Here is a 15,931-nt window from a genome sequence, read left to right as displayed (position 1 = left end):
CATCTTCAGTGTAATTTCAAAAACAGTTACTTATATACTACACATTCTTTAATAATTTATTTAAATTTCATTTAATTTTTGGTATACAAAAAACACCAACTATTTCTTGCAATGCTTGACACAGTACTGTGTCAAGCATTGCAAGGAATAGTTGGTGTTTTTTGTATACCAAAAATTAAATGAAATTTAAATAAATTATTAAAGAATGTGTAGTATATAAGTAACTGTTTTTGAAATTACACTGAAGATGAGACACACCATGGTCTCGAAACGTCTGTAATCATAAAATAAAGTTGTGTTAAACAAATCTGAGTGCTGTTTTGTTCATATTAAACAATTAATATTCGTTCCACTCATATCATAAAATTCTATATATATATATATATATATATATATATATATATATAATTAATTTATTTTAATATTTATATTAATTGAATAGCCAATGCGCTTGAAAAATCGGAAATTAAGTATAATTATTTATTTATGCATTTCGACACTGGCATATATTATGATTTGTTTAATAAAATACAAAGATGAATCAAATAAAAAGAATACAATGGCTTCTAATTTAATATCATAATTGATTCAACAGCCAGATAATTATTTTAAAATAAAACAGATTACTTTAAGAAGTGTTTCATTCTTTGAACTAATAAATAATATACATAAAAACAATTTTGCAAAGTGATTCCCAATTGAAAAGAAATTGAGTAATCGACCTCATAGAAATGTTTTCAACATTATTATACAAGATCATGAGATTTAGTTAATAATGCAACACGTGTATATACTTGGCACCGCGATGGTGGAAATTGGCAAAACTGATATGACCTGATTTTTTGACGATTTTTTTGCTGTCGATTGGTGCAAACTAAAATTTTTTTGCTCTTTCCGTTCTCGAGATAAATGGGTGGGGCCAAATTCGGTGCTAACTATATATATAGTCAGCACCGACCTCTTTAAAAATGCAAAAAAATTAAAATTTCTTTTTACTATCGTTATCAGTGATTTTTTTGCTGTCGAATGATGCAATTAATTTTTGGAAAAGTTTTGCCCATCATAGATTTTCACGCATAGGAAAATTCCCATTTTTGCCAATTTAAAAAAATTGACAAATTTGAAAATGCCCAATTTTTTTGCTCGCTTACTTAAATATAAAACAAAAAAAATTTTTTCAAAAAATTTATTTTTTCACCCCTTTTCAGAGGGGTTGCCAATTTTTTGGGGTGTCCACAGGTCACTTTTTCAAAAATTTAAAAATTGTTTCGAAATCTGTGATTTTTTTGCTCTGCGATACAAAAAAGAAAAATTAAAAAAAATAAATTTTAATTTTGTTTAAATTTTAGTTTGCACCAATCGACAGCAAAAAAATCGTCAAAAAATCAGGTCATATCAGTTTTGCCAATTTCCACCATCGCGGTGCCAAGTATATACACGTTAATGCAACTGCAATATATTATAATAAATAGAGTGATACATGTATTCGGTTCAGTTCAAATTATTTATAATAGCTGATTTTAATTAGTAACTTCATTTATTTATTTTTTATTTGTTTTGTTTAATTTAGAAAATGTTTTCATTTTTGTATATTATATATTCTGCACAAGGTTTAGGTTTCAAGTGTATGCTTCACAAGATTTCAGGTTCTATTCTTGCCGTGTTATTAAGAAATAGTGATATAAGTTTTAACTCACAAATATAGCTCTGAATTTCAAGTGGAACATATATAATTACGGTGCACTGTTGAATATCTGTATTGCATTGCTGTTAATAATATTCTTGTCACAAAGTTAATGTTATTATAAGGCTATAATGAAAATTCATCACGACAGTTCATAGAACACATAAATTTTGATTGCTGCTCAAAAACTACAAAAAACGAAAAAAACATAGCATAAAATATCACGATTATGTAATGCATCTTATGCAATTAAATTAAATTTATTTATCTAATTATTTTCATAATTATTGACAAAAGACATTTCACTTTTTTCGTGTCAACATTTATTAAATTTATAAACATTAATTTTTAGTTTAATTAGATTTAAAACCATAAACAGTGATTTTGAATATAGCATTTCATTTAAATTGGATATAAAAGTTGGATATATCTATTTATGTACATATTTTTGAAAAAATCAAATCTTTTTTTCTCGAATTTTCCATAAATTTTGACATTTGTCATTTTAGTGTTTTGTTTTTTTTAGTCATTTTCTGTCAATTTTTTTTAAAATTTATAAAAATTATATATTTATATTTTAAATTTACTTTTCAAAATTTCCTATAACCTAAGTTGGATATATATGCACGCGATGAGCCAATAAAATTTAAAATCGGTTTAGTAGTTTGGGCGTCCACCGTGAACCAACATCGTGACACGAGGTTTATATATATATATATATATATATATATATATATATAAACAGTGATATCTAAATTTCAATTTCGATTGATTAATAATAATAATTAATTATTGCATATACTGGGAAGTTCATGCAACTTGTTCGCGCAACGAAAAGAAGAAGACTTTGGATATAATCGCTAATCTTGCAGGTGAACAGAGTCTCGCCGTCTCGTTTGTCATGTACGCCATTTTCACTTGTTTTTCCGTATGAGTTTTGTTGAATTTTCCGAGTGTTCGATGTCATTTGTATAAATGAATACGTTATTAATCGCAGCCAGTGTTTCTTATTGTGCTTCTGGAGTCAATTCCTACCTCAGTATTCATTCTTTATAGCGACCTGAGAATTCCAGACTTCAAGCCACCATCCGACTGGGCCGCCGACCAAGCAGAGAACAAGGAGTATTTTTCTTTAATATATCCAGTTATACAAAATCCTCGAAATAGCTATTGAGTCAAATTCAATTAGCTATTCCGAAGGGGTCTAACGAACCCCCATCCGTAACACAACTTCCCTTATGGCAAAATGCCACTTATACTTTGTTTGATATTTTAATAACAGTTCAAACAAAAATTGAAATTAAATAAAAAATACAGATTTACCTCAAATGCATGTTCTACATATTTAACTTTAAAAACTATCTATCTATTTGTATAATAACAAAATTATCCGTTTATTCCCAGGTGGCCGTTTCGAGCCAGCAATATCGGAAGGGTCGGACGCTTACAAAGTTGTCATGAAACTGACAATAAGGAATGTGGGTCCGTCCGACTATGGAACTTACAAGTGCGTCGCGAAAAACTCGCTCGGCGATACCGATGGCTCCATTAAACTTTACCGTAAGTTTTCCCATTAACATGTTATTTGTAAAAAAACTATTCCCAATGTACTTTTTGGGATTACGTGTTTTGTAAAGGATATATATTCTGTTTAATATGTGTTTGCGTATTTGTTTTCCATTGACTTCAAAAATAATTTAGTTTTTATAGAACAATAGAATATCATTTGTTAAAGTAGGAAAATATACAAGAAATTATTTATAAGATTTTCTTAAAGTATACGGTGACTAGAGCCACAGCGGCGTTTGATGGCACGATAACCTACAGAAGAAACTCGATTAACCGGACTAATTGTGGAAGAAAATTGTTGTATATTTATTAAAAATATCATATACATACATAAATATCAACGAAAATAATGTTTATTAAAAAACCTTATGTAAATTTTCTTAGATTGCATTACATACATCTTCTAAACTGCAGCATTAAAAGTTTGAATTGTAGGTATGTACAAACATAGAAATTGGAAATTGACCGGATAAACGAAGTTCTACTGTAAATTTAATTTCATATTTGGCTACATTAAACAAAGGCAGTATCATAAAAGATCAGAGACGCTATAAGCTCTAATCATTAGCTTGTTTTGGCTTCATTGTAATTCTCGTTGACACGTCCGTCGTGATTGTCGATTTATTGAGTGTTGTTTTTTTCCATTGCTGTTCTATTTTTTAGGTGTTATCTATTTTTATTTTGCCACAAGTCAATTAATTATCAATTATCACTTAATCTCATCCAGTGTTATTAGTGTGAATCTTTTTCTTTCCATAATCCTAGGTCGCCTGACAGATAACATCACTTGTTGTCTATTTCCATTAGCTTTTCTATTTTTTTAGTGTTTTTTATTTCCATTTGCTGTTCAATCTTTTAAGTGTTATCTATTTTCATTTTGCCACAAGTTCTTCAATTAATTAGTTTCAAACATCAAGCAACTATCGACTAGGCTGCCGAACAGATAACCTCACTTTTCTTAATATACTCAATATTCCATTCCTCAGAATAGCTATCAAATTATTTATAGTAAATTACTCCCAAAAGGTCTAAACAACCCCCCATCATCAACAATTTGTTAGAATTTATGGAAAATCCAATCAATTTTTTGAGATTATTTTATTATAATTGTACTGGTGAAGATTATTAAATAGATTATAGTAAATATATTATAATATATTGTAGCATGTTGACTACTAGGCGACCAGACTACCGAACAGATTACTTAATATTCTCAATTTTCCATTCCTCGGAATATTTATTGGATTATGTACAATAAACAATGGATTTAATAAAGACCTTTAATGTTGTGGAAAAAAACAATCAACTTTTGACGATTATTTTATTATTACTTATTTTTTCTTTTCATTGATTTCATTCTGATTCATATGATTTCATTCTAATTCATCTGATTTCAAAAGATCAACCTATAGAATTCCTAAAATATAAACATACTAGAGTTAGATACAAATGTGACATATACAATTAACATTGTACTCATTTTTATGTAATTGATGTTTCAATGATAAAAATCGCTTCAATGATAAAAAATATTCTGCTCGTTGAGTTAATATAAACATATTCGTATCAATATTATAATATAGACAGATTTTGAATTTAAATTAAATTTTTCATAAAAAGTAAATAGAAGTTTATGAAAAAAATATTTTTTATACCATATTAGTTACTTAAACAGCATAAACCTAAAAAAAAATGTATTAATTTATACTAAAATCCCATTTCAGATATACCAAAATCGGCGTTGCAAAACTATGATTCAGATTTACATAAAGGTAAATTTTCATTTATATAAAAATTTTGTACTTTGTAAACATTTTATACTTTTGAGCTATTATTGAATTACATTATTGGATTTTATCCAACATATTGTTAGTAAGTTTATTATATTTAATAATTGTTATTATAGGTAAAAACAGAAAGCAGTATGGTCATGGTCCTAATGATATTCGTGACGATGGAGGTGAAAACGTTGCAGGTCAGAGAGGTAAACTTCTAAGCATGATGTGCATGAAAACTCTTTGAATTTTTCTTTATTTATTTGCTTTTAAAATGCACCTATTTATTTTATAAATTATAGAAGTATTAGCTATGAATATATGTATCATCTCTATTTTTTTCGATAAACTGCTAGTCAAGTTGAAAATATGGATCCTTTACTCAGTCCGTTTATTTTGAACAACAAGTTGTAGAACCTATTTGATCCTGATGCCATTTTGAGAGCACATACCTACTATAACACTATATATATGCCCTTACATGTTATGACGTCGACTATTAACTGGATTATGACCAATGCAGATCTATATTGTTTCCTATACGACCAGTTATGACCTCAAAACCGAAGACCATCCACTAATTCCCTTCGAGGCAAATTCAAATGTAGTTATTTCAGATAGTAGATATAAACTAAGTTGGGCGCATTGTATCACATTTATTCAGACATTAAACAATTTATACATTTACGAGACATGAGAGATTATAGTTGTTACTATATTTTAGATGTTTGATGTGATATAAATTTTGAGAAAGAAATTAAGAAAATGAAAAAATGTATATTATTTTGAAATAGAATTATAAATAACTGCCTGCGTTTGATTTTATCATATAAAATATAGTAAATTCTTGAAATAACATTTTTTAGTAGTATATTTTTCCAATAGACAGTCGGGTTCAGTAAAACTAAAAATATTATGACTGAAAAAAATGATAAAAAAACTAAATGATCATGAAGTCTTCGAGCTATCCCGGTATAAAAATAATTAAGAATGAAAATAAGTAAGCCGACAAGTACCAAATATTTATAAGAATAAAAATATATTTTTTCCTCATTTTTTTCTTATTTAATTTGCTAAATAGAATACTACAAACATCTTTCAATTTTATAATTATCTGATATTATTATCATACATAGAAATAAGAGCGTGCATAAGTAAGTGTAGTTTGAGACTACTAATTAAAAGCACAGTTTTTTTTTAATTTAATTATAGGAATTAATTTTGTTACTACATCGTACTAGTTTGCTTCTGAAATAGTCAATACACTAGGAAATGAAATGAAAAGTATTCGTCAGTTTATATAATTCTCACAATATTCTAATTAAGCCTTAAATCTAAACTTATCGAATTGAATTTTCTTATTTAAAATAAAAAATATCCCACGACTAATCTTCCCAGAATCAAAGCAAGTTTCTTAGTGATTAATTTACGCATACATTTCACAAATAAAAAGTAACTTTGCTTGTATGTTATTATGCCATATCACACAGATGCACTTATAATCTATCTAAAACGCTTGACTACTCAGTAACCACATAGCATTTTGTCAGTTTTTAGTACCACTTTATATGAAAAATGCTTCGTAACATAGCCTTGCTATTATATTGGTCTATTTTAGGACAAAATTGGCTCATTATTTTAACTAGTTAACAGTGGCTCATGACGAGTATATTCGTCAATCACACAACAAATTTTGATCCTGAGATATAGAATGAAAAATAATGTTTTTCACATAATTGAAAAATATTACTACATTTTAATTTTTTTCATAAGCACATATAACATAAGTATTAAACTAAAAATAGATTAAATTTAATGAAGTCTCATACATATAAATGTAAGAATTTAGGAATAATTTTTGGTGAAAATTGTAATCTATTTTCAAAATAAACAGTAGCCAAAGGTTATTTGAATAGCTAAATATTGAGTCTTATTGAATAATTACGAGTTGAGTTACACAAACTCACTTTTAGGTGAGTTTGTGTAACTTGCCTTAAGGTAAAATGTTACTTATTTACAACTATTTATTTTATACAGTTATAGTCTTGATATTCTAAGAAATTTTTATTTCAGAATATTGTTTTTCGAGATTTGCAATTTAAATATCAAATAACCACTGTTTTATATGCATGTCGAATATGTTCGTCAATACACCAATTTCTGCCACTTTTCCATAACGAGTATATTTGTCAATAATAGTTAATTGGTTAAAGCTCAGGATATATGATGAACCATATATGAAATTATAAAATAACTATAAAATTGGAATTGCCACAACAACATATAATCTATGCTGCAAAATTAGTACAAATTTATCAAAATCGCGGTAATAAATATTAAATGGCGCATTGGTAACTAGTGTTACAGTCCCATATAACAATATTGATGTCATTACATTGACTCAATTATTATATTTGATCATGAGAGTGATGTAATGAAATTCTGCGGTTAAACCTGACGTTTGACATAGACATTACGCACATAACTCCCCTGCGAGAGTGGTTATTGTGCATTCGGAATACACCATATATGGGTGTGTATGAGGAGAAACTATGTAGCAACATATTTGTCACTAAAATAATTGCACAAACTTTCTATTTAATTTTAACTTCCCGTAGGGTAAGTTATAGTAATCGTCCAAAAATCGAAAATGTATTTTTTTGCATATGTTCACATTTTAGAGGTTCTTCACATTTTGACATACCTTAGATAAAATTGATGTTTGTGTGTATAATAGGGTTTTTCGGTTTTCAAAAACCGGTTTTAAAAACCGGTTTTTTGGCCAAAATTATGGAATTCGAAACCGGTTTTTTAGTGAAAAAACTCGGTTTTCACTGTATGAATGGAAAAGGACAAATATAGCCAAATATAAAAGATAGATGAAAGCGTTTTGAATCTTGAAATCATATCGGTTCAATAGCATTTGATATCTTATCAGTCTGCAATGGTTTCCAGAAAGGTTTTACATATTAATTTAGAATTTCATACCAATGTACATATTAATTTAAATCAGTGGGACTTCTTCTTGAAAGAAGTAACTCAAATTAAAAAAAAGAGTTTTAAATCATATAAACCACAAATTAAAGAACAAAAAACTTAGAAATATGTCAGGCTTTTAAACAATCTATATATCAGGCTTTATTGATGGGTTCGAATATGAGTCCAGAATATTTTCAAAAAAATCCTACATACGATTGTTTTCTCCACATTTGAAGTCATTATGAATCGTTTGAGACCTAATTGGAGAAAGTATGTGTGTGTATAATGCAAGGTAAAATTTGACCTTCCGTAGACGTTTTCTTAAAATCAACTGGACCAAAAACTTAATTTTAAAAATTAATTCGATGAAATTCGACAAGGACTGGCGTTGCTTGCTTTTTCGAAATAATCGTCTGAGCCGTTTTCTACAAATTAGCAGAAAATGATAAAATTGTCGTTCACGTTTTTGCCAAAAAACCTGAACTGATTTCAAACATTCTGTTCGAAAGATATCGATTGGGAATCGTGCTGATTGTTTTTGCTAAAATAAATGATGACTAAAATATTATGAACCTGTAACAAGTCGTTTAATTTAAAAAAATCATCAAAATTTGGTATTTGGAACGCATGAAAATTTCTTTATTTACACATATCAGCAAGTTCATGCGACTTGCCCCAATTGTAAGGCGAAATGCTACTTAAAATTAGTTAGATATTTTTTTACGGGTTTTATTTTTGGAAAATTACATTCAGAATTTGCACGTTGCAATTGGAAGAGTCAAATAGAAAGCATACTATTATCAGCTCAGGAAAACTGGATGCAGAACTATTGAATTTTATCAGCAATATAAATAATATATCAAATGAAAAGCATACTATTATCAGCGCAGGAAAATTGGATGCAGAACTATTGAATTTTATCAACAATATAAGTATTATGGCAAGGCTATGTTATGTAGCAGTTTTCATACAAAATGGCGCTAAATACTGTCTAAATCCCTGTTGCAGCTTTACGCCCTCAAGGCCAAATGCTACTTACAATTAGTTAGATAATTTTTTACGGGTTTTATTTTTGGAAAATTACATTCAGACACTGTAAAACTTGATTTCAAATGTAAAGCAAAAATAAGATTTTTAATAATGTTTGCTCAAGCACATTCAGTAGCCCGGGGGCCCCGTATCTTTAATAAGAAGGATCCGGCAGTAATTACGCCCCTGATAATTATACCCTCAAGTATTATATTAATCAAATCGTTATTTTTAGATCTGAAATTGCGTGGTCGTGGTGGTTCTGATGGAAGTATTTCTCCAGCGACTAAATCTGAATCGAGCAAATGTCTCATCAGTGTTGTCGTGATGTCACTTTTGATTTCGTCACATTGTTCGAGACGAGTTTGACCATCGTGAAAACTGGATGAGTTTGTGCTGAGTTAAACATTTTGCAAAATGTACTGCTACTGACTAAATATAAAACAATTAGAATATAGAATTAACGCTTAAGTATGTATTATAGTAGGTGTAAATTAATTTAAGATTGTATTATATACATTTATAAGATATATTTATATTAGAGAATATTTAAATATAATTTTAGGGTTGTATTAATATTTTATACTTGATTTATATATTAGAAGCATTACTTGTAAGCAATACTTACGTAAGCATTATAATTGCGTTAGTGATAATTCATTTTATAAATTGATCTCAAAACGCTTAATTAAATATTTATGTAATATAGAAGTAAAATAAATTAAAAAAGGTATTGTAGGTATGATGATTTTTTGTATAAAAATATTATCTAATGTATTATAAATAAAAATACATAGTATACAATACTGTAAAAACATAAAAAAATATCTTACAACATTGCTTTTATTTTAAAACGGTATAAAAATATAACTAGAGAAAACGCTATGTAAATGATATATATAAATGCAAATATTATAAACTTAAACAATTGTAAAGACTATGTTACAAATGTATGTATATATAACTTTAATGGTGAAGCTATATTATTTTGTATATACATGTAAATGTTGCTAATGAAATACAGATCGTATATACAGCAATATTTTTATATTTATCAATATAAAATCATCATTTATAATTAATCAAATAAATTGAATATAAATGATTTTAAATTTCATTGCATTTTTTAGGTTTTAACATATAAGACTACAATTAGATTACAATTTGATTGTTGCTAAAAATTAAAAATCGTGATTAACAATTTCAAGTTTACTGCAGGTAAATAAGTAAATAGGTAATATTTTTGAATATTTTCACTTATTATTCATATAATCATTAGTATTCTAAACATGGAAAAATAACTTATATACATCGGATATACAAATGTTTTTACTATGAACACTAGTTACACCGAAGAATAAATTGGTCTATAGGCGTCATACGTATACGTATACAATTATTATTATATGATCATATTTCAACATATAGTTACATAAATGCATAGTAAATAATAATAGTAAAAAGGAAATAATAATATAATTTATGCATTAAAAAATTATTAAAAGAGTTGGAAAACTAGCTTTGGACGATTTATATAGTTCGAGTTAGTAATTATATTATGTTTTTAATAATATTAACTAATGTTATGTATATTTTCATGTCAAATAGTGATGCAGTAATGCCAAGCCAATAATAGTATGTTGAAGAAATTTAAGTATCATCAATTACAACATGAATATTTTCAACACCTTTCTTTATAACAGGTATGCTAATTATAAAAATTGACCATAAAAATATCAGTTATTATAGATGCACCCCATAACCTCATATTTTTTTGCAGATTTTGACTATCTACATGGGAAGTCGGATGCTTCCAAAGGATTTGTAAGTATGTCGTTCAAAATTATTATGTCATCAATATGCGCAATAAAATATTAAAATAAGTCTATTTCCAGATACATACAAGTCTCACAATACCTCAAATGATGGCATTAAATATTTGGAACCCTCTATAAACCGTTATTGATTGAAAATTCATCAAACTAAGACAACAATATAATGATTTTCACATTTTAAACTGTGAACAATTATTGAGACCTTACAGAATCGGTCTCCAAAGAGTTAACTACATATTGAGTCAAGTATCCAAAAGTCTCAAAATTTGTACACAATGGTATTTGATTGATAAAGTATTGAAGGAACTTATCATAAAGAAATTTCATAGAGCAACATATTCAAAAAATCTGACATTTTCTCAGGTCAATAACATCCAAATATTTTAATGGCTCAGAACTATCTATGGTATGATTAAATGGATATTTACTACTTAACAATGTAATAAAAGATGTTGTTTGTGAAAAAATTATGAAATAAGAAAACTAAATATCCTTTCCCGTCCCATTCCTTCTTCTCCTCCTCGTGGCTGTCACCTTATCGCGGTGAGGAGGTCCAGCTGGGCGTTGAACGCCCAGTTGCTAAGAGCAGCCGTCTCTTGAAACTATATAAACCACTTATATTTATAGGTATCTTAATTAGTAAGTATATTTATTTATTTGAAATGTCATTAAACTGAATATTTTATTTAGGTGTTTTATACATCGATTGCATGCACATATGAATATAACATAACTAGCAAACCCGACGAACTCCGTTTTGCCACCAGATGGTTTCGTGAGAGGGATGAAGAAATTTGTTGTTTGTTTTATATTTGAAAAGATAAAATTTGATTTTATTACACAACAGTGATGAATTTATTTCTATTACAAAAATGAAGTGTTTTTCAGTTGAACTTCTCTAGGTAAATGAAAGAGAATCCGCAAATTATACGTTTCATTGAAGTGCTCTTTGGTAAACCACATTTTTTGTTTTTTTGGTCTGACGTTTACACAAACAAAGCGGATGGTTTCCCAACTCGTGAACAGGAAACATATAACTGCCCATGTGAAAAACAATGATTTTCTAAATTTATCCCGCAAACACTAAGCGATTGGCCTTGCGACTTGTTAATTGTCTTTGCGAATGCAAGGCGAACTGGAAATGGCAATCGTTTGAAGTCAAACGGAAGACCAGTCAGAATCATCAGTATGTCACCAAATCGCCAGCAATTTATGACTTAGTTGAGCTCGAGCAGCCGACCCGAACGGATCGAAGCTGAAATTCAATAGTGCGCAATAGTGTTACGTAAACAACAAGTGTGATTGTTAATCACCAAATATCTAGTGTAGTGATACAGTGTTTCGTACAACAAATGCCCCTTTTAGGGGGGGCATTTAATTGTAAATAAGTGAATAATTTTATTACAAGTATGCAAAATCAAGAAAATATAACTTATTCTATCCCTCCGTTAGTTGAAACTATCAACATTCTTCATGATACGTCGACGATGGACAATGAATATATTAAACAAGTAATCAACAAACAGAAGACTAATAGTTCAATTAATGGAAAAAACCAATCAGACGATACGATTATGAACGAAATAGTTCCGTTAACTTCTTGGCAAACAATAGAACCAGGCAGCAAACAAGTAATCATCAATCAGAAAACTAATAGTTCAATTAATGAAAAAAATCAATCAGACGATACGATTATGAACGAAATAGTTCCGTCAACTTCTTGGCAAACAATAGAACCAGGCAGCAAACGCAGACGCACATCGGCTAATAAATATGTCGAAAATGTAAACATAACGCCGACTCGAAACAGGTTCGATGCATTAAAAACAAACAAAGGTCATCCGTCCGAAACAACAAAAACACAAACTGATAACACCGAGAAAACTACAAGGCCACCTCCTATATTTCTATATAATGTAAATAATTTTTCTGATATGGTATCTGATATTAATAGTGTAATAAACAGAGAACAATATTATACAAAATCAATGTCGGACGATACAGTGAAAATAAATGTTCAACAGCCCGAGCAATACAAGCTGCTTATAAACTTTTTCAAAACAAAAGGTACTGTTTATCATACTTATCAACTTAGAAATGAAAGAGCATACAGAGTGGTACTCAAAAATATCCATCATACATACGATATCAACGAAATAAAAACGGAACTAGAGAAGAAAAATCACAAGGTCAGAAATATAATAAATATGAGATCGTATATAACTAAAAAGCCACTCAACATGTTTTTTGTTGATTTGGAACCCTCTGATAATAATAAAGAAATTTACAATATCACAAAGTTGTTGAACCATATTGTAGTAATTGAAGCGCCCAAAAAGAGAAAAGGATTAATACAATGCACAAGATGCCAAAATTATGGTCATTGCAAAACATATTGCAATCGACCATTTGCTTGTGTCAAATGTGGAGAAAATCATAACTCAAAAATTTGCGTAAAACCAAAAAGTACGCCTGCTACGTGCGCACTTTGCGGTAAAGATCACCCCTCAAATTACAGAGGTTGCGAAGAATACAAGGCCGCGTACTCCACTGCTTACAAGAAAACATATACAACAAAAAAATCACATGATACGAGAGATATTCATGATCCAAACACAAGTCGTCAAAATATTAACATCAGAAACACAAATCACATGAGCTACTCGGAAGTCATCCGAAATCAACAAAGAAACGCAACCAGCGGGCCCGAAACAAGTACGGTACTACAGGATTTCTTGAACAGTTTTAGAGATATGTTTAAACAACTCATGGAACAAAATAATATGATCATGCAGATGCTCACTTTTTTGGCTAAGAAATAATGGCTAACTCACTGCGGATTGCTGAATGGAATGCAAATGGCATTCTAAATCATCTAAATGAATTAACTATGTTTCTTCAAATACAAATGATTGACATCCTATTAATAAGCGAAACTCATCTCACAGAGTCTTCATACATAAAAATTCCATTCTACAACTTTTATGGTACTAATCATCCTGACAACACAGCACACGCTGGGGCTGGTATTCTAATAAAATCATCAATAGAACACTATGAGTTAGCGAAATATCAACAAAACCATATACAGGCAACATCAGTTAAAATAAAAGGTTTCGAACACAATATGATTGTTTCAGCCATCTATTGCCCTCCACGATATAATCTAAAGAAAAACGATTATGAAGAATATTTTGAAACATTAGGAAATAAATTTATAGTTGGTGGTGACTTCAACTCTAAAAATATAATATGGGGCTCAAGACTTACGACTCCAAAAGGTAAACAACTGGCAGAGTTAATATATGAGAAAAACTATACCATAATAACAACTGGGAGTCCCACCTACTGGCCAACAGACATACAGAAGATACCGGATCTGCTAGATTTTTTTATAACAAAAAATATTTCAAGTAATTATATTGATATAGAAAGTAATGAAGACTTATCTTCGGATCATACGCCCATAATTTTGACCCTAAGTACTAATGTAATAAAACGGAAGGTACAACGCAAACTGTACAACCACAAAACGAATTGGGAGTGTTTCAGAAATGTAATTGATTCAGAAATCAACCTTAAAGTAAGAATTAAAAATGAAAACGATCTCGACGAAATAACTGAACAGTTTATAAGTACTCTTCAACAAGCCGCTAGGTTTGCCACACCAGAACTAGCGCAACATAAACTGGAAATCAACGTACCAATGGAAATTAGGCAGCTTATAAAGGATAAACGAAAGGCAAGAAATGTCTGGCAAAGAAGTCATAACCAGCACGATAAAACAATATACAATAATTTGGCAAGAAAACTTAAACATGAATTAAAACAGTGGAGAGAAATTGGTATAATGAACTATATTACTAATCTTAACAAGTATGATAACACGATTTGGACACCAATTAAAAAAACTAGAAGACCTATAACAACTAACTCGGCAATAAGATTAGATTCGGAAGGACCATGGGCTAGGAGTGATCAAGAAAAGGCGAATATGTTTGCGGACTATCTAAGAAACGTATTTACTCCAAATGAAAATAGTCAACAACCGCGAGTATCTGATGAAGTTAATGAGATAAAAGGCACTACTGAAAACATTAAACAGGTTACACCAAAAGAAATTAAGAGACAAATTTCACTTTTAAATAACAAGAAATGTCCAGGAATTGATCAATTGGATGCTAAAATTTTGAAAGAACTGCCAAGAAAAGGTCTAATAATGCTGACTTATATATTCAATGGAGTACGACGTTTGGGATATTGGCCAAAGGACCTAAAGAACTCCGAAGTAATAATGTTACAAAAACAAGGTAAACCTAGTCATATGGCTAATTCATACAGACCAATTAGTCTTCAACCGGTTATATCTAAACTATTGGAAAAAATATTACTAGTAAGAATCCAAGAAAATCTTACCGCGATACCAGATCATCAATTTGGTTTTAGACAATCTCACTCCACTATACAACAGGCTCATAGGATAACTTCAATCATTCACAAAGCTTTTGAAGACAGTGAGTATTGCTCTGCGGTATTCATCGACGTAAAACAAGCATTCGATAGAGTGTGGCATGATGGATTGATAGCCAAAATTAAAAAATGCTTACCAAATCAATTATATAAAATACTGAAGTCATTCTTGACTGGTAGATACTTCAGGACAAGGGTAAGAGATGCAGTATCAGATTTTCATCCAATAAAATCGGGAGTACCACAGGGTAGTGTATTAGGACCAATTTTATACACAGTATATACACACGACTTACCAACACATAACAACACAATTACGGGTACATTCGCGGATGACACAATGATCATGGCAACACATCAAGATCCAGTAATCGCATCTCTAAACTTACAAGAACATCTATTCGCACTTGAAGAATGGCTGAAAGAATGGAAAATAAGTATAAATGAAGACAAATCAAAACATATCACGTTTACAACGAGAACTCAAAACTGTGAGGCCGTATTTATAAATAACATCGAAATTCCTCCTAGTACCAGCATTAATTATTTAGGGCTTCATCTAGACCGTAGACTCACATGGGGTCCCCATA

General features: G+C 29.6%; 1 protein-coding gene across 1 annotated transcript in view; it reads left to right on the top strand.

The window, feature by feature from the left end:
- LOC113369956 (lymphoid-specific helicase-like) overlaps nt 1-9,416 on the top strand; it is a 945,337-nt gene extending 935,921 nt beyond the window's left edge. Inside the window, exons 9-12 of the mRNA XM_026610584.1 lie at nt 3,089-3,244; nt 4,978-5,025; nt 5,160-5,237; nt 9,272-9,416. Coding sequence (XP_026466369.1) covers nt 3,089-3,244; nt 4,978-5,025; nt 5,160-5,237; nt 9,272-9,405 — 416 coding nt within the window. The 3' untranslated portion in view covers nt 9,406-9,416. The remainder of the gene's footprint in view (nt 1-3,088; nt 3,245-4,977; nt 5,026-5,159; nt 5,238-9,271) is intronic.
- Nucleotides 9,417-15,931: the final 6,515 nt, after the last annotated feature.

This window comes from Ctenocephalides felis, unplaced genomic scaffold (genome assembly GCF_003426905.1).
Source record: "Ctenocephalides felis isolate EL2017-DRISC unplaced genomic scaffold, ASM342690v1 CF-g0.4_SCAFFOLD_01492, whole genome shotgun sequence".
NCBI classification, from domain to species: Eukaryota; Metazoa; Arthropoda; class Insecta; order Siphonaptera; family Pulicidae; genus Ctenocephalides; species Ctenocephalides felis.
Note: the sequence above shows the minus strand (reverse complement) of the source record. Positions and strands in the feature narration are given on the sequence as shown.